Below are 22,723 nucleotides of genomic sequence, written 5' to 3'. Positions count from 1 at the left end.
GGGGTAGGGGAGGTGGAGGGAAAGAGACTAATACGCATTGTTTACTATGCCATAATGCCTGCTTTGTCATACCTTAAATTTCTAACGGAAGCAGCTACAGGCAGAAGAACTTCCATATGCTTCATGAACACCATGAAATGATCTGCTCAGAGAATGAAAATTAAAAAAAAAAAAAAAAAATGCGTAACTGCCGGGAATGTTATGACACCAAAATGGAAACCTTCCCCCTCCCTTCAATCCCTACATACATCATCAGCATGAATTATGATAGACAAGATAGACAAACAAGCATCTCTTCTATAGTCCCTGCAATGTATCATGCAGCGAGACAGAAACATCTGTATTTCATACACCGCAGGATATAAATGAAACAGAAGGGAGAGCTAGTTTCCAGTCTGCTATCTCAACAATGTTCCAGAGTTGCAGGGAAGCTGAGAAGAGGTATGACAAGTAGAAAAATCTTTATTCGTAGACAGCATATACAGTCTTAAGCAATAAACACAGCCAAGTCCTGGTTCAAGGTGAAGAGGGCCAGACTTCTCCTCAGCCCTGTTGCATCAGCGACTAACATTCGTCCTCTTTTAGGAGTGCAAACAAGTTTCTGTGAGAGAGTTTGCCCTTGATCCCTGCTCTCCGGGAGGAGCCTCCGGTGCCATCCTCTGCTGGTTCTTCTTCCTCCTCTTCATCTGCATCACGATCCTTCTCCTCATCTTCTTCCTCTCCTGAGCTCGAGATCTCTTCCTCCTCCTCTTCTTCAGAGCTGCGCCGGCTGTCTCTCCGGTGTGAGGCCTGAAGCGAGGCGATCTCTGTTGTCTCTTGGTGCCGCTCCCATGCTCCTGCCAGAGGAAGGCACAAGGGGTTACAGTGGGATCTCCTGTAACCGTCACATGCCTTGCCCCCTTTGCTCTTCCTCTCCTAGTTTGCCGTTGGTGAGGATTTAACATGACCTCTCCAACTGCCCTTCTCCCTCCCCCTTTAAAAAGGTAGCTCTCTTCAATGCATAACTGAATGTCTCTTTCCTTATTTCGTCCCCCCTTCACAAAACTGTCTTAAATTAGGCAGCCATTACACACATCCTTTCTTCAACCTGCTCATCAGATTTCTACTACAGTCCTTCCCTGGGTAGGGCTTTGAGTAGTGTCACTAGTCTAGTCACTAGAAGTAACTGTTACTGAAGGCTGCCTGACGTTACCTTTCTGGGCGGAGTAGCCAGGGGGCCGCATACAGAGGCAGAGCCGTCCATCCACTGCCAGTCGCAGGATGCTATTGGCGGCCCGGTACACGTCATTTCTAGCAGCTTTTGCTGTTTTGTAGTTGCGTTTCTCTGCCCAGGCTGCAAAGGAGAAAAAGCTAAAATGAGAGAGATAGAGATAGAGATAGAGAGACAGAGAGACAGAGAGATAGAGAGATAGAGATAGAGACAGAGAGAGAGAGAGAGATAGAGAGATAGATAGATAGATAGAGAGAGATAGAGAGAGATAGAGATAGAGAGAGATAGATAGAGATAGAGAGATAGAGATAGAGAGAGAGAGAGAGAGATAGAGAGAGAGATAGAGAGAGCAGGGTGGGATATGTGTTAAAACCAGGGATAGCAATGCTGCTCACCTTCACAGATGTCCCAGGAAGTCCAATGTGCCCGCTGCTGTGCCTCAAGCTGTGGGTCCTCCACAGCTGGGTGCTTCAGTTTCAGGAGGGTTGAGACTGGAATCCTCACAGCCAGGTACCCTACAGAGGTGTATGGCTCCTGAATCTGAGATATGGGGTAAATTCCAGCCAGGGTCTGTAAGAACATAGGAATTGCCACACTGGGTCAGACTAAAGGTCCACTGAGCCCAGTTTCCCACCCCCGACAGTAGCCAATCCAAGTCATAAACAGTGTTGTTCAAAGTAAAAGTACAGAGAAGAACACATGAAAAAATTTACTTAAGTTATTGCTTTTTTTAAAAAATTCTTTATTCATTTTTAAAAACTTTATTTTTTTTTCCAAGTTTTTTATTGATTTTTTCACATATCAACAAGTGTTATAAATTTTCCATACATTTATCTTAACAATACACTTGATATCTCTATAATGTATTTTATATAAACCATATTTTATATTATTTTTCTTATGAATTTATATAACATATATATTGTAATGATTTTATCAATTATTATTTAATTATGAACCCTTTTCCCTCCCTTTATCACATTAATTTCTCATAAGACTATCATTCATTCATTATGATATATTTTTTATAATGTATAATAAAGAGAATACATTCTTTACCCCTTCCCTCCCTCCCTTCTTTAACCATTATCTTATTATGGGAAAAAATTAAAATCAGTCATTGCAAAAATCTGTTAATGGTCCCCAAATCTTCTTGAACTTATCCATATATCCTTTTTGTGTTGCAAATGTACGCTCCATCTTATATATATGGCAAACTGAGTTCCACCAAAAATTATAGTTCAATCTGTCATAATTTTTCCAATTATGTATAATTTGCTGTACTGCTACTCCAGTTAATATAAATAAAAGTTTATTGTTATTTGATGAAATTTGACTTCGAGCTCTCATTGCAGTACCAAACAAAATCGTATCATATGTCAAGGCTACCGGATTTTCTAACATCCTATTAATTTGAGGCCAAATTGATTTCCAAAATATTAATATGAATGGACAATAGAATAAAAGATGATCTAATGTCCCTGCTTCAAGATGACAATGCCAGCATCTATTAGACTTAGAGCTATCTATTCTATGTAAACGTGTAGGGGTCCATAAAGCTCTATGTAAAATAAAAAATAGTAGAATGGCCTTTTATGTATCAGGCAATGGAATGGTTTGGTATAGGTCCTGGATTTATACAAATGATACAAACATTGTATAGCTCCCCTTCTGCTAGATTATATATCAATAATAAGTTTTCAGAAAAATTTAATCTACAGAGAGGAGTTAGACAAGGATGTCCCTTGTCTCCTTTGCTGTTTGATATTGTTTTAGAACCCTTAATATTAGCTATCCAACAAGCAAAGGAGATACAAGGTATACCTCATTCAGACAGAGAATATAAGATATCTGCTTATGCAGACGATTTACTATTATATTTGAGGAATCCAGAATCCACCATTCCATATCTACTTGAATTAATTGAGAAATTTGGAAGTTTTTCAGGGTATAAAATTAACTGGAATAAATCAGAGGTTCTTCCGCTAAATGTACATTGTACAAAAGGTTTATTTGATACATTCTCTTTTGTTTGGAAGGAAGAATCTATTAAATATCTTGGAATTTTGATTACAAAAACAGTAGATGAAACAATGAAAATTAATGAAAAATGTTTATTACAAAAAGTGACAGAAATGTGTGAGCAATGGAATCCTTTACATTTATCTTGGTGGGGAAGAGTACAAACCGTTAAAATGATGATTTTGCCTTTAGTTTGCTACCAAATGGGGATGATACCAGTTTTCTTTCAAGAATCTTTTTATACAAAATTAAATAGAATTTTGACAAAATTTATTTGGCTTGATAAAAAACCAAGAATTGCTTTAGTGTCGTTGCAAAAACCAATTAAGGAGGGAGGGGTAAATTATCCCAACTTTTATAGGTATCATCAAGCCTATATTTTACGTCATGGTATGTATTGGATCCTCCCAGAGCCCACTGATAATATTCCAGACTGGTTCTGGCTGGAATGGAGACTTATGTTTCCACTACGTCTTAGTCACGTAATTAGTATCAAAATGCCAAGGTTATACAAAGATTATAAAATATTTATGGATACCTGGAAAACTCTAAGATACATAAGTAATCTAACAAAAATTCCAATTAGTAAATCAACTACTCAAACGATATGGCTAAACCCCAAGATCAAAATTGGCGGTTTTAAAGTCATCTGGAAACATTGGATGACAGCAGGCATTCGTATTTTGGATGATGTAATAAAAAATGATAAGTTGCTGGAGTTTTCACAATTGCAACATAAATTTGGTCTTAATAAAACACAATATTTTAAATGGTTGCAATTGAAGCAATCTATTCAGGAAGGGTTCCCTGAATGGAAAAACCTTGCTAAATATCACAGTTTGGAATTCTTATGTTTCCAGATGGACTCAATAAGACATAAAGCCGCACAGTGGTATAAAATAATATCTGGATTTATAAATAAAAAACCAAAAAATGGTCTTAGAGACATTTGGAGCATTGAGATAAAGCACCAAATTAGTGCATCTCAATGGCCACGACTTTGGTCTTGGAGGCTAAAATGTACGGTGTCAGCATCTATGAGACAAACTTGGTTTTTTCTTCTTCATAGAGCTTTTTGGACCCCTGTTCGTTTGCAAAAAATAGATAGTTCAAGGTCTAATAAATGCTGGCACTGTCATATTGAAATTGGGACATTAGATCACCTTTTATTCTTTTGTCCATTTATCTTATCATTCTGGAAATCAATTTGGCCCCAAATTAATAGAATGTTAGAAAATCCGGTAGCCTTGACATATGATACTATATTATTTGGAACAACCATGAGAGCAAGAAGCCAAATTTCATCAAGTAATAACAAACTTTTATTTATTTTAACTGGAATAGCAATACAACAAATCACATTCAATTGGAAACAACATGATAGATTGAATTATATGCCATATATACAAAATGGAACTCGCTATTGCAACACATAAAGGATATATGAATAAATTTCAAAAAATATGGGGACCATTAAAAGATTTTTGTAAAGAATGATAAATTTTCCCATGAATAGAATTTGAAAAAGTCTGAGGACCGTTAACAGATTTCTCTAATGAATGATTAACTTTTCCCATGATAAGATATTTGAATAGAGGGGAATGGGGTGGGCTTTTATTTCTGATTATTACATACTAAATTAATATTTGAATGAATTCACAATAAAGTTGATTTTATGTATTATTGATTGGGAGGGAGGGAGGGATAGGGGATTATTATATCCAATAAGAATTATATAAATTTAGATTTCTTGCATAATATTATAAAACTTTATACAATATTAATTTTCTAATGAAATGTTAAATTTGATGTTAATATATGAGTTAATCAAGTGTGTATATTCAAGTTTCTAATGAGTTTATTCGAAACACTTGTTGTAACATAAGAAAATGAATAAAGATTTATAAACCAAAAAACCAAGTTTGTCTCATAGAGGCTGACAATGTGCATTTTAACCTCCAAGACCAAAGTCGTGGCCATTGAGATGCATTAATCTGATGCTTAATCTCAATGCTCCAAATATCTCTTTTTTTTTTTTGGCTCAAGACCCAGATGCTCAAGACCCAGCAGACGAGTAGGCTGATCTTCAAGAGTGCCCAGATGAGGGTAAGAAGCGGCGGGGGGATGTCGGATCATGTCGGGGGGGGGAGGAGGGGGGTGCCCAATCGTGTCGGGGGGGGTCGGATCGTGGCGGGGGGTGCCCAATCGTGTCGGGGGGGTCGGATCGTGGCGAGGGGGGTGCCGGTTCGAGGCAGGGGGGTGCCGGATCGCAGGGGGGGTGCCTTCGAGGGGAGCAATGCCGGTTCTCGGGGGGGGGGGAACGCATCAAAACGAGTTTCCATTATTTCCTATGGGGAAATTCGCTTTGATAAACGAGCATTTTGGATTACGAGCATGCTCCTGGAACGGATTATGCTCGTAATCCAAGGTACCACTGTATTTGCTTTTCAATTAGGAAAATTGAATTCTTGGTTGGCTCCTTTGATCTTTCAAATGTTTTTGTATACTGCTTTTAGAAGGATTTTAAAAACATATTTGTTTGATAAATTTATTACATATTTGTTCTTAACTTCAATTTTACTATGTTTAATATGTATATTTCACCGATTGTCCAGTTCTTCTTCTTTGTGAACCGCCCGGATCTTTTGTGGGTGGGCGGTATACAAGAATAAAGTTATTATCCAACACCAAATTTCACTGATTTGATTGCATATTTTTTTCACTCTGTATACTCTTCTCCAGTTTGTTTTTGAATGTGCTGTTTGTTTCATGAGTCTCCCCTAATTTCAGTATTATTTGAAAAAGTATAAATCCATTCCCCAATTACATGTTCCACCCTGCTCAATTTGATAGGCCTCTCTCATAATCTCCTCTCAGCCATTTATCTACAAACTGAAGAACTCTGATCTCTTTTGCAAGAGTCGCTTCATTCCCTTGTATCAAGGGTCACCCTTCGCAAAACTGTCTATATCTTTTGCTCAGGCAACTAGAATTGTATACAATACTGAAGGTGCTGTTGCACCATAAATCAAGAAGCAATATGATTTTTGCCATTTTATTCTCTCTTCTTTTACTGACATAATGTTAGAGATTATTTGTTTTTGTTCATTGTTGCCATCATCTACTTCTCTTCTTGCTCCTTTCATTATCACTGCTAGATATACAGTAGGTAGACAATGGAAGGCAGCTATCCCTCAGAAGAAACATTATATTTAGGGAAATCCGGATTCAAATCCCACTGCAACTCCTTCTGACCTTGGATAGGCCACTTTCTCTCTCATTATCTCTGGTACCTACTTAGATTATGAGCTGAGTCAAGGACATTGCTACCCCAATATTACTGTACTGTCCTGCATACTAGAGCTATAAAAATAATCATCATCATCATGGATTCTACTGTTCTATTCTACATGCCCTGACACTTCAAGGCCCCCTCATCTCTCAAATTGCTGAAAAATCATTTTAGGCTGCAGGGGGATGAGGTGGGAAGAAGAGATTGGTTGTTTTTTTTCTCACCTGCTGCTGCCTATCAACCAGGGAAGGAAAGATAAGGCCAGGACAGTCACAGAGTTTGACAGTGGACGTCAAGAAGTATGTCTGGAAATACTTGGTGTGACCAGGGGTTCGTGACACGCTCACCACCTTGCGGCCCACCAGTCCATTGATAAGAGAGGACTTGCCGACATTTGGAAAGCCTGGAATTGGAAGAGAAGACAGTGGGTCACTGAAAGCCTGAGATAACAGAGGTTTCAAGATAGATCCTAGACTGTCCATTCCAATGGCGCCCTCCAATCGTGGTACCCACCAACGCAGCCGATGGATAGCACACCATCCCGGTATAGCTCTTGGTGCAGAGGCTCCATCTCCATGGCAGTATCTGTTTGATGCTCCACCAGCACAGGGGGATCTTCATCTTCCTCCTCTTCTGAGGAGGAGCCAGCGAGCCGTGCACTCGTTGCGTCCCGGCAGATCTTTTCCTTCCAGCTGCTCAGGTCCACTGAGGCAAAAATATCAAAGAGAAGAGAAGATTAGATCCTGACACATCAGAAGCAAAACCAAGGCCAGCCTACATGCAACCATGTCATTGGTACATGCTATACAGAGGTATCTACAGGCTCAGCTCACAGTGGAGGCCTCAGGCCTTACTCAAGGTCAGTTCAGCAAGACTGGAGGAAATTTCTACCCGCTGATATAGAATGGGTGAAACAGTAGAGTGTTGGTGATCAGACTGTTGCAGAAGTGCAGCGCGAGCTGAAGTTCCTAATCCTGTCACTTTCCTATACCAGGGATTATAGCTGTGAATACCTTTCCCTGCAGTTATCACTTCGCAGGCTCGTAGCAACTGGTTTGGCCCCATGGCAGTGGTCCAGCCTCTCCGTCTCTTCCGACGCTTCTTGAACACTACAAGAGGAAAGAGAAAGGCAACTATCTCATGTGCACGAGGCGGCAAGATACTGCATCTTGCAATTGTATCGCTTTACTTCTCCCCAACCACGCTACTCATGCAGACCCTAAAACACTTCATGGGGATGACTTCTGCAGACACGTTTACAATGTCCTCAGCAGATCAGAATAAGAAGCAATTCTTTAAAATCCAGGTTTCAGTACTGTAGCCACCCCTCCTAACCATAAAGAGTGAACCAGCACTGAGGGAAGTTGCCTCTTGAGTACATTGTGCTCCCCCCTCCCCATGGGTGAGGTTAAGCAAAACTGCTAATAAGCCAGTCTCTCTCTCCTTCAGGGGCACAATGCCCACAGCAGACACACGCTCTGCAGGTATCCAGATCAAAGTTAAAAAAAAAATGTTACAGCCTGCTGGATATTCTTTCTGCCAGTAGCCAGAGAGAAGAAGGAAAAAGAAACAGGTTTTAAATCATGGGGAGAGAGGCATTCATAGAATGAACATAAAATGCTCTCAATGCCATATTTTAAAAGACCAGGCAAAGAACTGCAAAAAGAACTGAAGGTCTGTACCCCAATCCCCACCTTTTGGCCATGGATCTTGTTTCCTGCAATATTTAGAAGTAAAAAGGATTCAACAGATAAAAGACTACACAAAGAGAGAGATGTCTGTAGAAGGCTCCTAAACAAAATTATAAAGATAATTTTTACTCCCTTTTGGCAAAAAAGTCTGCAGAATGCCTCCTCGAGACAGTTTCTTTCTTACACATTCTTCATGAAAATAGAAAACCAAGAATCTTTTTTCCCCTGAGAGCAGCAAAAAATGGACAAGGATCTAAGGTTAAAATTTTGATCTTTACTCTGGGGGACTAGATCAGCCATTGTGATTGTTTCAGTATCAGTGACATGACCATTCCCTTAAACCAGTATCTCGTAAACTTTCCGGCCAGTGGCACACTAAATCCATCTCGTCGATATCCACGCATTTGCAGAGGCCCATCTAGCTGCGACCCGCCAGTGGAGGGATCCGGGAGGTGCGGGGAGGAGATGCCGCTAGGAGAGTCACCTTGACTTCCTGCAGGTTGATGTGGACGTGCATCTCTCCTCCTTGCCAGTGTGTTGCGGCACACCAGAAATCTCAGGAGGCACACTGGTGTGCCGCGGCACAGTTTGCGATACACTGCTTTAAACAGTGGTTCTCAACCCAGTCCTCAGGACAAAACTAGCCAGCCAGGTTTTCAGGATACCCACAATGAATACGCACAGATTAGATCCGCATACAATGGAAGTACTGCATGCAAATTCACTGTGGATATCCTGAAGAACCTGACAGACTGGGTGTGTCCGGAGGACTGGATAAATATCCCCTGCCTTAAGGTCATCCAAAAGCTTTGCTGCAGTAATCAGCCAAAGGCTAATGGGTTATTATTCCTGCAAAGATTACATTACAAAAATCCATATTTTTGCATACCTGGGACCCATATTTGCCAAGGGGGCACTGTTTATTATTGAATAAATCACAGTAATGCATTATGGGTATCCCACTGGCTTGTATTAGTTGTGCAGGGTTTGCTGACTTTCTGGACTGGGATGTGGCAGGGGGACTGGGGGAAAGGCGTAGGGTTTCACAGTTATTGTGACAGTTGTAGGGTGCAGATTTGGGTGGGGAACGGCTGGGGGTTGCTGTATTTGTAGATTTGTTGCTCTGTTTGGGGGGCAGCCATTTTTTTCAATACTGTAATTGTGTCTGTTATAATTTGTTGTGCCAATAATAATTTAAAAAAAAATATTTGAACCATAAAATTAAAAAATCCAACCTGGTTCTTTTTCTGAAAGGTGTCTTTCCACCCCTCCCCAGCCCAGAGGGTACTGTGTTTTGTCTAATTAGAACTTCCTTACCAGTACTGGGGTCACGCTCATCCTGAGACTCTTGGGGGTAGGAGGTGAAACAAACGATGTGCACTTCTGGGAATCGGGACTGGAAGTAGTGCTTCCAGGCCACCACCAGGGCTGGTGGAGCCAAGTCAATCTTGTTTAGCACTAGAATCACCTTTTTCTTCATGTCCTGTGTCACAAAGTCATAGAGTGCCGGCGAAAAGTGAATTACCTGGTTATTGGGGTAAAGAAAACAGGAAATAAGGGGCGTCACAATTAGCTCCATAGTCACTTACTGTTAGGTACTGGAATGAAGGTATAGGAAGAGAGTCGCATACAAAGTCTGTAACAGATGAACCTTGAACTTGTGTAACAAAACAATTTTCAAAATTAGTCTTATCCCCTCTTATTCTCCAACTAATCATAAATCATTTCCTAAACTTTCCTCTGCCTGACCTTTCTGGAGTTCCCTTCACTACACCACAACCAAAAATGGGTCTCTATATATACAGGGCACATAAACAGTGCCTCTGCTAGGTCAGACCAGAGGTCCATCATGCCCAGCAGTCCGCTCACGCGGCGGCCCATCAGGTCCAGGACCTGTATAGTAATCCTCTATCTATACCCTTCTATCCCCTTTTCCTTCAGGAAATTATCTAATCCCTTCTTGAACCCCAAAACCGTACTCTGTCCTATCACACCCTCTGGAAGCGCATTCCAGGTGTCCACCACCCTTTGGGTGAAGAAGAACTTCCTAGCATTGGTTCTTTTTTTTTTTTTTTTAAATATCATTTTTATTAAACAAGAAACGCATGAACATCCACAAACAACAGTGGTACACCGAGAAACAGTGGTACATCGAGAAATCAATGCATAAATACAACAGTACTTAACAATGTACCTGGGGAGCGAAGACACAACCCGTGAGGTCAGTAAGCTCACCCACACAAACAAACAATGTAAGTAAGAGCAGGTCATAAACATGTGCAGGAACAGAATATGCTCTTGGGAGATAATACAAAAGAATTGCCCGGCACACCGTGAAGTAGTAAACAGTGGAGAGAAAGAAAAACAGTGAACCGTTCAGCATTCCTCGTTCACAGTTTCTCAGTAATTAACCTATGACAGCATCAGGGATCCCCAAACGATCCTCCACAAACGCACAGCAAGCATACCACATTCAAACACGCACAACTCCAAGCGAACCACAATCAACCCCACATACGCACTCTTATACTTCAGCAAAGTATTCAGATGGGCCCTGGCCGCCCGAGCAAGAATGGAATTACATTCGATTATTACATAACAATAAGATGCAATGAAACAGACGTGAACCTGCTGCACCCTGTTCGAGAGAGGAGTACATGATAAAAACATGACAGTGCATTGTAAGGAGGTACAGAAATATGAGACACAAAAGTAGGAGTCGAGAGGGACTAGGATGGAATATATAGGGTCATGCAATACAGAAATGCAATACAGAAATACTTAAGCACTCTATCCATCGAAAAGCTAAGCAATCCGAGCCAAAGATTCCCTCCAAAGGAAGCAATATTGCTTCCAGTGGGGCTGGAGGCGGGATTCATAAGTGTCCAATTCAAATCGTGCTTGAAGTTGCATCCTCGCTGTCCACATACAATAGGTCGGAACCTCTGCGGCAGCCCAGGACTGTAGGACGAGTTGTTTGCCCACGAGGATCGCGTGGAGAATGTATTTGTGGGCCGAAAACTCAAGTCCATGGTGGGTAAAATCTGTGATATCTCCCAATAACAGGGCGGGTGGGTTCCACGGTACAGCACGCTGCAAGACGGTCGCCAAATGGAGCTGTACCTGACTCCAAAAAAGTAGTTTGGGGCATGTGAAAAAGGAATGAACATAATCACCCCTATGAGACGTACATTTAGTGCATATGTCAGTACCCCACAAGCCCATGTGATGGCCTCTAGCCCTAGTGAGGTAGTACCTATGTAATATTTTGTATTGGGTTTCCTGCAGGCCGGATGCCTTCACATATAGGTACAAGGTTTGAAATAGATGCCTAAGATCGTCACCCGTCACCTGCATACCAAGCTCTGTGGACCACTCTCCCCCCACAATACGTAGGCATCCCTCTCCTAGATGGTCCCTCCCCGCCTTATACCACGTGGAAATTTTGTTCGAAGCAGTAGGGGTGGTAAGGAAAACTAAGTCCAAGGGGCCACCTCTCCAGGCATCCCCATGCGCACGAGCCCAGGAGTGAAAATAGTGATGAATTTGCAAATAAGTGTACATGTGTGCTGGAGGTAGGTGCCATGCTTTCCGCATTTGTGCAAAGGAAGGGAATTCCCCCCCGCCCAGGGCTAAGACATCCCCCACAGTCGTAGTACGTGCGGTTCTATCCCTCAATCCCGCCAGACCCCCCACCCCAGACGCAAAACTAGGATTCCCAAAGAGAGAAAGAAAGGGCGATACAGTGGGCGACCTACCCTGAAGAGATCGCCACCAACGCCATGCCCGTCTGAATGGAAGGAGGAATGGTAAAGCGGCTGAGCAGGGTCGCGCACCCCCCCTCCCTGTTCCATGAAGAAAGGAGGAAAAGGTCCACGGTAAACAACAGTCCTCTAGTAAAGAGTCAGGGGAATAGCGGCGTGAAGAAACTAGTTGCTCATGAATCCAGCGAAGGAGCGCGGCCACATTGTATAAGCGAAGGGATGGTAAGCCCAGGCCCCCACGCTCTCGACTCTGGGACAGTTTAACGACATTAATACGTGCTTTCCTCCCCCTCCACACAAAAGAGCTAATAATAGACTGGTAGACTCTCTCATCCGCACGGGTCACCCAGACGGGTATAGTTTGTAGTGGGTAAAGTAGTTTCGGGAACATCACCATTTTAACCAAGGCTACACGCCCCATAAGCGAAAGAGGCAGCGACTGCCATTTAAGGCATAAGGTTTTGATCTTTCCAATAGTAGCGGATATGTTAGCCTCGTACAATTTGCGTGGATCCTGAAAAAGCATAATACCCAAGTATTTCAGCTTTCCAGGTGCAATACCTACTCCAAGATTCTGACACCACGGCTCCATCCGGGAGCCCCCTAAAATTAGAGCCTCCGTTTTCTCAAAATTAATCTTCAAACCAGAAAAGACTCCATACGCCTGGAAGATGGACATCAGGGCGGGCATCGTCCGGTCAGCATGGTTGACATATAAGAGCATGTCGTCCGCGAACATACTTATGCGAAATTCATTAGAGCCCACCCCTAAACCCTCCAACTTCGCATCTTGGCGAATACGCGCCGCCAGAGGTTCCAGCGAGAGGAGGAAAAGGAGGGGTGAGAGTGGGCAACCCTGGCGAGTACCCCGTCCCAGAGAAAATGGTTGGGAGAGTCCTCCATTTACCAGGAGTTGGGACGTGGGACAATGATACAGAGCTGACAGCCAGGCCATGAAGTCTCCCTGAATCCCAAATCTACCCAGTGTCTGAAAGAGATGGGGCCAAGAGACCATGTCGAACGCTTTTTCTACATCCAAACTAGTGATAAGGGCCCTGTCGGAAGCGGTACGTGGTTGTTGTAACACAGCAAGGACCCGTAGGAGATTCATGGACGCATGCCTACCAGGCACAAAACCAACCTGATCTTCATGAATGAGCGCTGGTAAGAATTTATTAAGGCGCGCCGCCAAGATGCTAGCCAAGAGTTTTACGTCCTGGTTAAGCAGGGAGATGGGACGGTACGACCCCAAAGCATCCATTGGGCGTCCGGGCTTAGGAAGAAGAATCACATGTGCCCTGTTATGCGAATTTCCAGGAGGTAGGACGCTCCGCAGTCCCATAAAGTATTGTTGAAGAGAAGCTAGTGCCGGGGGGTCCAACAATTTATAGAATTCAGGGCCAAAGCCGTCTGGGCCTGGAGTTTTGGCCAGCCTGAGCTTTTTGATAGCAGTCTGTAGTTCTTCTCCTGAGATGGGACCGTTAAGGGCTTGGCATTGTGCGTCCGTCAAGGTTGGTAGACAGAGGCCCTGGAAGAAACAATCACTAGCAGGTTTGTCATAAGGTTGCGCGGAGTAGAGGTCTGTGTAAAAGCGTACGAATTGGTCTGTGACGGCTGAGTGAGTAACATGTGTAACGCCCCCTTTATCTGTAATGGAGGTAATGGTGTGGCGGGTTCTGTGTGGGCGCACCAGGTTAGCTAACAATCTCCCCGTTTTATCCCCCCAGCGGTGAAGTTTGTATTTATAACAATAGATGTTACGGTTAGCTCTTTGGTCCAACAGGAGATTAATTTTTTGCTTAACGTCATGCATAGCCTGTCTGGAGACATCGTCCAAGCGAGAGATATGGAGAGAACGAAAGCTGGCGAGGTCCCTCGACAGAGCCAAGAGTTCCCCGTCTCGTTTTTTATTCATGGACGCCGCGTATGCCAGTATATGGCCACGCAGGACCGCTTTAGCCGCCTCCCAGTAGACAACGGGGTCCACGTCTGAAGGCGAGTTAGTGTTATGGAACTCCTCCCATCGTTTATGAAAGAATTCACGGAATTCCGCGTCTTTGTATAGGAAAGGAGACATCCGCCAAATACGTCCCTCAACCTGTGTCCCGAAATGTAAGTCAAGGCTGAGCATAGCATGATCAGATACAAGAGGTGGCATGATCGTCGAGGCCGATAGGGTCGAAAATAGAGAGGCGGAGATTAGGAAATAGTCGATGCGCGAGTGAGACTTGTGAGGGTGCGAGTAGAAAGAAAAATCAAATTCAGTGGGGTGTAGTGTGCGCCAGGTGTCCAACAATCCCAGTTCTTTAATGAGGAAGTGTATACCCCTAGAGAAGTGGCCCCTCGGTACCGGTCTGGCCGGTCTACGATCCCATTGAGGATTAGCAACAAAATTGAAGTCACCCCCCATGATGGTCGGTTGGGGCATGAGAGGTGCCAAATGACCCACCACTGAGGTGAAGAAAGCATGGGTGTAAGTATTAGGGGCGTAAATATTGCATAAGATTAAAGGTTTGCCCCAGAGTTCACCCACCAAAATTAGAAATCTCCCATTGGGATCATCGATTTGGCTGTGGACGTGGAAGGGTATGTTCTTGTGGATAAGAATAGCTACTCCGCATTTACGAGAAGTAAATGGGGCCGCATGTACCTGGCCCACCCAGCCCCTGCGCAGCTTCCCGTGCTCCCCAGAGCTCAGATGAGTCTCCTGTAAGAATGCAATGTCAGTGTGTTCACGCTTAAGGTATGCTAGGATTTTTGTACGCTTAATGGGTGAATGAATTCCATCCACATTCAGTGATTTAACATGCAGTTGTACCATGGAACTTACAGAAATGCATATAAAAAACAATGAAAAACCATAGGACGAGCTGTGGAGGCCGTCCCAGCCAATGCCTCCACCCGCTCCCGAAATACCAAGTTAACCTGCTCAGGCTAAGCCATCCATCATACATACCCCTCATACATACCCGAGCCATACACATACACACTCCCCCAGTCATTCTCATTCGTCCCTCCCCCCTCCTCACAACCCTCCCCAAAGAAACATACAAACCGTGCAATCCACAGGCACCCAAACACTCAATCTCCCTCCCCTCCCAACCCACCCAATATACATCACAGCGAGGAAGATCCTCGCTAATCCCCAACTTTTATGGCTGAAACCAACAGGTAGCCCCGGGCCGCGGCAATGCAAGATAAGGGCTGTTACATCACGACCAGGGCCCTTGCAGAGATAAGAGATAAGGCGGACCAGACCCAGATAGTGGCAACAACAAAATAAGAATAAAAATAAATATAAGTATATATATATATAAAGGACAGATGGGAGCGAGATATCAGACACTCAGGCCTCCTAAAAAGAAAAAGTGTTTTTTGTTATTCTGTTGTTTACATGAGGAAGTACATTCTAATCAGAGGAAAGCAACTAAGGCTGATAAATTCCATAAGGCAAATATGGGGCACAGGTACCATTGGGCAGATACAGCAGAAACATTTGCACCACAGTGCGAGCAAGACTGAAAAACAGGGAGCCCAGTGTAACAGGCAGCCGCGCCCGAGCATTAGATGAAGGGCCGAGCGTTACCCAGAGGTGGTCCCCAATAGGACACAGATGTCCAGGCTCAGCTGCAGGGTCACCCCATGCCGGGAACATGCAGGAGTTGGCAGCCTCAGCGTATTGCTGCCCAGCATAGTATTTTCAAAAGAGACGCCCCTGGCACACCAGTGCAAAGTGAGGGGTCTACATACCAGCATCAACATCAGCAGCTCCCCGCCAGACTGCTCGCCCAACATGGAACAAGAGAACAAGGCACATGGGGGCAGTCTGGGGGTCAGGAAAAGAAGGAGTCCCTCACAGATCAAGAGACCCCCCGGTCCCCGCGTGCCATCGCAGGAAGAGATTTGATGAAGCCCTCCAACGCCTCCGGAGTATCATAGAAAGTGATGGTGTTGTTATAAGATACTCGAGCCCTAGCTGGGTACAAGAGGGCAAAGCGGATGTTGCGCTTGAAGAGCTCGCCGCAGTAAGGCGCCATGGCCCAGCGTTTAGATGAAACCTGAGGGGAGAAATCTTGGAAGAGAAGAATCTTTTGCCCCTCAAATTGCAAGGTCATATTTTTGTCACGACGGTAGGCAGCAAGCACCCTTTCCTTCACAGCGTAGTTGTGGAACCTTGCAATGACCGGTCGTGGCCTGATGTCATCCTCTCGCCGTGCTCCCAGCCTGTGGGCACGCTCAATAAAGAACGGCGCCGGTGTGTCAGGTAGGCCAACAGCCTTTGGCAGCCATTCCTCCAGCCAACATCTCAGATCCACATCGCGAACAGAGTTAGGGACCCCCACAAATCGGAGATTGTTACGTCGGCTTCTGTTCTCCTGATCTTCGAGGCGGTCCAATAAATTTTTATTTGTAGATTCCAGTGTTCGCAGCCGCTCTTCATGGTTAGCCACAGCGTCCTCCTGCTGAGCAATGCGGTCTTCAGCTCTCTGCAGCCGCCCAGCCTGGGAGTCAAGGCCTTCCTTGATGCCCTCCATGAAGGTGTGGATGGTGGCCAGCTTATCCTCCATGACCAGCGTGAGGGATCTGGTCAGCTCCTGAACTGCTGCTGCCTCCAGGGTAAAAACCGGCGCCTCGTGTCCGTCCGCCATTTTGGCGTCCGTTCCCCTCGTTTTGTCCCGCGCGGTTCGTGCGGGTTTAGCGGCCATCAACACGTCCCGCTGCACGTGAAAAGGAGGAAAAGATCTCGGCCAATCAAGCAGGAGCGATGTCGCTTGTAGAACGGGACCGGCGGTCAAAGAAAAGCAGTGAGTTTTAGCAGGAAATGTGCGCGCGGCCCGGAGCTACACAGAGGCACGTCCGATCACTCTCCCGGCATCACGTGCCCCCCCCTAGCATTGGTTCTGAATCTGTCCCCTCTTAAAAAAAATTTTCAGAATGCCCTCTCGTTCTTGTAGTTGTCGAAAGTCTGAAGAATCTATCCCTATCCACTTTCTCTATGCCCTTCATGATCTTGTAAGTCTCTATCATGTCCCCTCTAAGTCTCCACTTTTCCAGGGAAAAGAGCCCCAGTTTCTCTAATCTCTCAGCATATGACAGGTTTTCCATGCCCTTTATCAAACTCTATAATTCAAAAAAAGGATCTCAGAAAGCTGCTCAGACAAATTCACTTAGATCGACTGAGACTTATTGGTTATAGATTTCAATCCTCGTGATCCTTAAAAAACTCTCAGTGCACATAACTTAAATAGATCCCAACAAATGTGCCAAAACTCATGTGTGATTTTTTAGAAAACATTGTTTAGTGAATATTTTGAAACACAGCAAAGAAGCCAGCCCACACTTACCTGGTTAAAGCCCAATATGGCCCGTTTCATTAGTGTACTGTATCTCAAACTGTGTGCCTCCTGAGATTTCAGGTGTGCCGGGACACACTGGGGAGGAGGAGAGGCGCTGGCTGCTTGCCTACAGGACGTGCCTCTTGTGCTTCTCCCCACTCCCCCCAAGCCCTACCCAAAGGGATGCTGTGTGATCCCCATGCTCACCGGATGCCGAATATCGGTAATGAGGAGGACCACATCTGACATTTCCAACACCCTCCAGAGCTGACGCCATGTCTAAATAAAGAAAAATAAAGTAATTAAGGAAGAAATCTACGACAGCACAGTGGTTAGGCACAAACAGAACTGGAGAAGTGAAGAATTAAGGAGCCTTTATCTGCTGACACTTTTCAGACTGTTTCAAGAGTAAGAGGTGAATGAGATCAGAAATCCCCTCCTTTTGGTTTAAGTTTAAATTACTTGTCTGATTGGAAAAAAACCCATTAAAGTGGCATATAACGCACTGATAAAGATGAAAAATACATGATATAAAAAACCACCAACAAAAGTGACAAAGCATTACAAAACCTCACGAGCACCACTCTGAATTGACTCCCCCAGTCGTTAGCAGTGGTACAGAAGCTTTCAATAAACAATAAAATATCAAGATATATAAAACATTGTAAGATCAAGACCAGCATCGATGGAAGGAGCTCACCTCCAAATTATGCTCAAAATAGCTGAGCTGATTTGGCTTGAAGCTCTTGTAAATATTCTCCAAGTAGGCCTGGAAGCTCTTCTCCTCCTGTGCAAGCAGCTGTTCCTTACTGGTTTGGTAACTCCACGGTGGGCGCTTAGGGAAGTCCAGCACTGTACATAAGGAAAAGGAACAGGGATAGAGAAAACAGGACAGGAAGAGAAGGCATGAGTATCAGCAGAGCTGCACAATGAGGTGCCCATTCTGTCCCCAGCCCGCAACTTGGCGCAGTTGCAGTTCTTCCCTCCCCACCGGGATCACTCACCAGATCCTGGCTTGTAGATATTATCTATATCTACCTCCAGCTCAGTTTCTGGTACAAGCTTCAGCACCTTCTCCCGGGCAATCTTCTTTCTCTTTTCAATCTCCTCCCGGCTCTCCTTCTCAAAATGCAGTCGGTACCTGCCAGGCAGAGGCAAAGGCAAATCTACGTATGTTCAGGGAGGACCACCTACCCCTCTCAGTCAGTCTCCAATCAGTGAAGTACCTGTTGGCATCATAGCCTCTCTCTCCTGGCCGTCGCACCTGTGGCTGCTGGTTGATTTTGAGAACCTGCACAGAGAGAGACTCACTGTCTGAGGTGTCTGTATGGTCCTCTCGCCGGTCACGGCTACCACTCCGGCTATTGGAGCTGGACCCCAAGCCATCAGGGAGAGCTGGCAGGTTCAATTGTTGAGAAAATTAAAGAGGGGTGTGAAAATTAGTAATACATGTACAGAAACTCAAAATTTTCTTAAGACATTTAAAATAACATCCTGCCATGAATATGCAGGAAGAACTACATACACTCCAGAAATATTCATACTAAAAACTTAATTCTTTTGCTCTCAAATATTTGGGCCTTAGTCTGCGAGCAATACCAACAGATGTGAATGCAGAAGAAAAGGGACTGTGCCAGATGGTTGACTGCCTGAGAACAGCCAAATGGCAAGACTATAGTTGAAGGATATCAAGAAATAAATATGCATTCCCTCTCTCACTATAAGCAGTGTATAAAGCTCTTTGTTAGGGCAAGGCAAGGTCATCAGTTCTAGAAGCAATGAGCATCTGGGAGACACACAATTGCTACTAAGTATTCAGAATCCACAGAAGATCATTTGGCGAAAGCACTATAAGAGCCTACTAAAATGTTTCCATTTTTAGCCAATATTGTTATGTGCAATCTTATATCCTTGCAATCTTATATCCTGCTGAATCCTCTCAAATTGGAGTTCTAGGCAGGTTACAAGCAGCATATTGCTACATAGAATTATGAGAAAATGGAAGAGAAATGGGTGGGGAGGGGGATTTACAGAAAGCTGTGTGCTAAGAGACCAATAATGGAATGTACAGTCTGAAACTGAATATTTTCAATCACTGAAGCTAAATAAGCTTTAGAGAGATTTTACAACAGGGGCTCTGGGTCTCCTACACTACTCCTGCACCATTCAATATCCACTTAATAAATAACCTCTAAAATTATAAACAATTTCAAGATAAAGAGCTGAAGAATCCCACAGACAAAAAGAAAAAAAAAACCATGATCTTGATGTGGAAGAAAGGAAACAGAAACAACAGAGGTGGTATTGATTTGTCATGCATGTGTTTGTTTCTAAGTGACATCACTAATACTATTTTAATTCAGACCAGTTCCAAGACCTATTTACAATAGCTAGAAAGGCAGGATGGTCCAAAATAAAAAGGATACATACCATGAAAAAAGCAGCTAACCAGCTCAAGAAAAGAGATGCTCTTAATGTTAAAAGTCTGAAGACAATTTTAAATATATACATTGAAAATAGCTTGCCTCCCCCCTTTTTAGCCATCAGCTGTCAACTTCCAAGGACTCTTTATATGAGCCGAATGATCCCTGAAGCAGGTTAAGTCTCAGGGTTTCAGTCAGTTCATGCCAGAACCACCAATCATGACCCCCACCACTCAGTTTTTACTGTTAACAACCTTTTCAGAGGCTGACACATAATGTCAACAAAGTGAAAACATTATGCACCACTTTGGATAAAGTGTGATGCAACATTTCCAAGCCTTGGTTGGATGCCACAGATGTTTTTGCTATCTCAACTGTCTTACGCTCTATCTCACCCTCCCAGAAGCTGGTGTCTGGCACAAAGCACCGTCATGAATAGGTAAACAGCAGCAATAGCTGATCCTTAGTTGCCTAAGGCGCAAATTTAAGAACTGGACAACGAAAAGTACAAACACCTCCACTCCCCTCGACTCAGTTTGCTCATACCATTTTAATACCATGCATCTTTTAATACACATTTTAACTACATGCTGCTTCTCAGAAGCAAAATAGGTAAACATGTTCAGATTTTTCAAGTCTCTGCTTTTAGTCAGTTCCCCCTCCAGGGAGGGCCAAAAACTATATATACTGTACAGTCCATTCTCATTATTTGTGTGTTTGCGATGCATGAATTTGCCTATCTGCAGCTGCATCAATTGCAGCCAAATTCCCCACACTCCCCCCAAAAAAAGCTTTTTTGCTTTCACTTTCACCTCACAGTCAGGTTTTGCGTCCAGATGTGGTCCCCAAGCATCCAGAGAGTAAATTACAGGTACTTCATTCAGGAACCTAACCCTAGTTTCCCAATAGGACCCACTGTTCACTTTCCGCAGTTTTGAGGCATAACATAAAACTGCTGGGGCCTTTTTCTGAATTTGTGCTGCAAGTTAGTCAGGAATGATATCTCGAATTGTGATCAAGATGATTCAATTTAGTATATATATATTTTTTAATAATTCTTTATTCGTTTTCAAATTAAACAACAAATGCACAAAAGAATATATTATAACAAATTATTCCAGAATAGCACTTTGATATCTGCCATATAAACATCTAGTAAAATCAATAACCCCCCCTACCACCCACCCTTCATCATATTTTCAATAAAAATATACACATATTATATATCATAGTATAACATAATATGTAACATTATTTCCAACTCCCTCTCCCCTTTAGTCTTCTCCTTTTCGGATTCAATTTAGTATAGTTTTTGAGGGATAATGCTAATATGTGATTGTGTTACAATTGATGATGATTTTGTGTATTTTGTCTTGAACTATTGTGAATGTTTTCCTGTTAACCGCTTAAGGATAGGCAGTTTAGAAATAAAATAGATAAATAACCTCTATTTTCCCATAGATTCCACATTTCATTTTTTGCGATTTCGCAGTCTGTGAATATTTTCAGGAACCACATACTACCACGAATAACAACAGGACTGTATTCCTCCACTAAAGCATCTCTCTTCTTGCAATGAGTAGGAATTATATTTGTACCACTCAAAACTCATTCTCCCAAGGCCTTGTCAGGAAGCCCTGGATCATCAGCAAGAGACCCAGCCAGTTCTGGTCTTACTCAAAGTGCATGCTGGGACTTGTAGTTCCTTAAATAGTATCAATGGGAACAAGTCTAGCAAATGTAATATTCCACTAAAACAGAGACTTGTGCATAGAAAAACATTCAGGTGCTTCACCGACTCTCAGATGCCTGCTCGGGTGAATCATCAAAGATTTCTATCCCGAAATGCAGGAGAAGGTATCATTCATCGAGTACAGTGTAAGCAAAAATATAAACCAAATGTAGTGCTCAAAATAACTCAAAAACTAAATATAAATAAAAGTGCCAGTAGAACTCAAAATATCACTTATCTTAATAAGGTGGATTCATTGCAGCATGATATTAACCCTACGGGGACCCGTTTCACCAATTAAGGCTTCCTCAGGGGTCGAAATTGTGCCGGTTAGCTCAATTTAGGGGACATTGGCGCCATTTTGTCCCCTAAATTGAGCTAACCGGCACAATTTCGACCCCTGAGGAAGCCTTAATTGGTGAAATGGGTCCCCGTAGGGTTAATATCATGCTGCAATGAATCCACTTTATTAAGATAATGATATTTTGAGTTCTACTGGCACTTTTATTTATATTTAGTTTTTGAGTTATTTTGAGCACTACATTTGGTTTATATTTTTGCTTACACTGTACTCGATGAATGATACCTTCTCCTGCATTTCGGGATAGAAATCTTTGATGATTCACCCGAGCAGGCATCTGAGAGACGGTGAAGCACCTGAATGTTTTTCTATGCACAAGTCTCTGTTTTAGGGGACTTGTAGTTCCAACATTATTTTTAAGGAAGGACGGGGGGGAAAAATACATCTCATGTATTGGGCCAAGGCTTTGGCCCGGCTCAGCTTGCCAGAGTTAACGTGCCTTCGTTTGGTGATTCTTCCCTTCCCCCCCCCCCCCAGCAACTTTTTATCTGCCAGGTCTGCCTCTCACCCCTCTTCCTCTCGCGTTTGTCCTGCAGCTGCTTCTTCTTCTGCTTAACGCTGAAGGGCTTCTTCCGGGGCATGGCCACAGCATTCAACCGCTGTCACCAGCGCCGACCCCCGAGCCGAGAAATGAAACGAAACTCCCTCGACAGACCCCCCCCCCTTTAGGTGACTGACATCCCCCCCTGTCCGCACCGTTTCCACAGAGACCGCTGCATCGACTGCGACTGCGCGCGTTAGCCAAAACGCCAACCGCGCCTGCGCACTCCTCGCTAATTCCGCTGCTGCGCATTCATCGCTTAATTCCGCTGCTGGCGCCTGCGCACGTTGCAATCTTTTTTTTTTTTTTTAACATATTACGCTTGCGCACACGCCTCTGCCTGCTTAAAAA

The 22,723-nt window shown here is 43.7% G+C and overlaps 1 protein-coding gene across 2 annotated transcripts; it reads right to left on the bottom strand.

The window, feature by feature from the left end:
• Nucleotides 1-442: 442 nt before the first annotated feature.
• On the bottom strand, nucleotides 443-22,511 carry GNL1 (G protein nucleolar 1 (putative)). 2 transcript variants are annotated; one of them, XM_033916426.1, is made up of 12 exons: nucleotides 22,340-22,511; nucleotides 18,542-18,710; nucleotides 18,320-18,456; nucleotides 18,016-18,167; nucleotides 17,523-17,594; nucleotides 9,533-9,740; nucleotides 7,538-7,633; nucleotides 7,038-7,229; nucleotides 6,749-6,927; nucleotides 1,606-1,780; nucleotides 1,193-1,333; nucleotides 443-836 (listed from the first exon to the last, which is right to left on the bottom strand). In XM_033916426.1, the coding sequence occupies exons 1-12, from the start codon at nucleotides 22,410-22,412 to the stop codon at nucleotides 565-567; spliced, it is 1,866 nt and encodes a 621-aa protein (XP_033772317.1). In that variant the 5' UTR covers nucleotides 22,413-22,511; the 3' UTR covers nucleotides 443-564. The 2 variants fall into 2 exon arrangements, with proteins under 2 accessions (XP_033772317.1, XP_033772318.1); XM_033916427.1 differs by lacking the exons at nucleotides 18,320-18,456; nucleotides 22,340-22,511 and having other exon boundaries at nucleotides 18,542-18,692.
• Nucleotides 22,512-22,723: the final 212 nt, after the last annotated feature.

This window comes from Geotrypetes seraphini, chromosome 12, assembly GCF_902459505.1.
Source record: "Geotrypetes seraphini chromosome 12, aGeoSer1.1, whole genome shotgun sequence".
Lineage (NCBI taxonomy): Eukaryota > Metazoa > Chordata > Amphibia > Gymnophiona > Dermophiidae > Geotrypetes > Geotrypetes seraphini.
This window is presented reverse-complemented; position numbering and strand designations above follow the sequence as displayed.

Bases quoted from the DNA above. Each gene is read 5' to 3' on its own strand.
- GNL1 (XM_033916426.1), bottom strand. From the start codon at position 22,412: ATGCCCCGGAAGAAGCCCTTCAGCGTTAAGCAGAAGAAGAAGCAGCTG. The intron at 18,457-18,541 runs GTACTTCACTGA...TCTGCCTGGCAG, and splicing joins AGAGGCTATGATGCCAACAG to GTACCGACTGCATTTTGAGA. The intron at 1,781-6,748 runs GTGAGAAAAAAA...ATGTTCTTACAG, and splicing joins TGGTTGATAGGCAGCAGCAG to ACCCTGGCTGGAATTTACCC.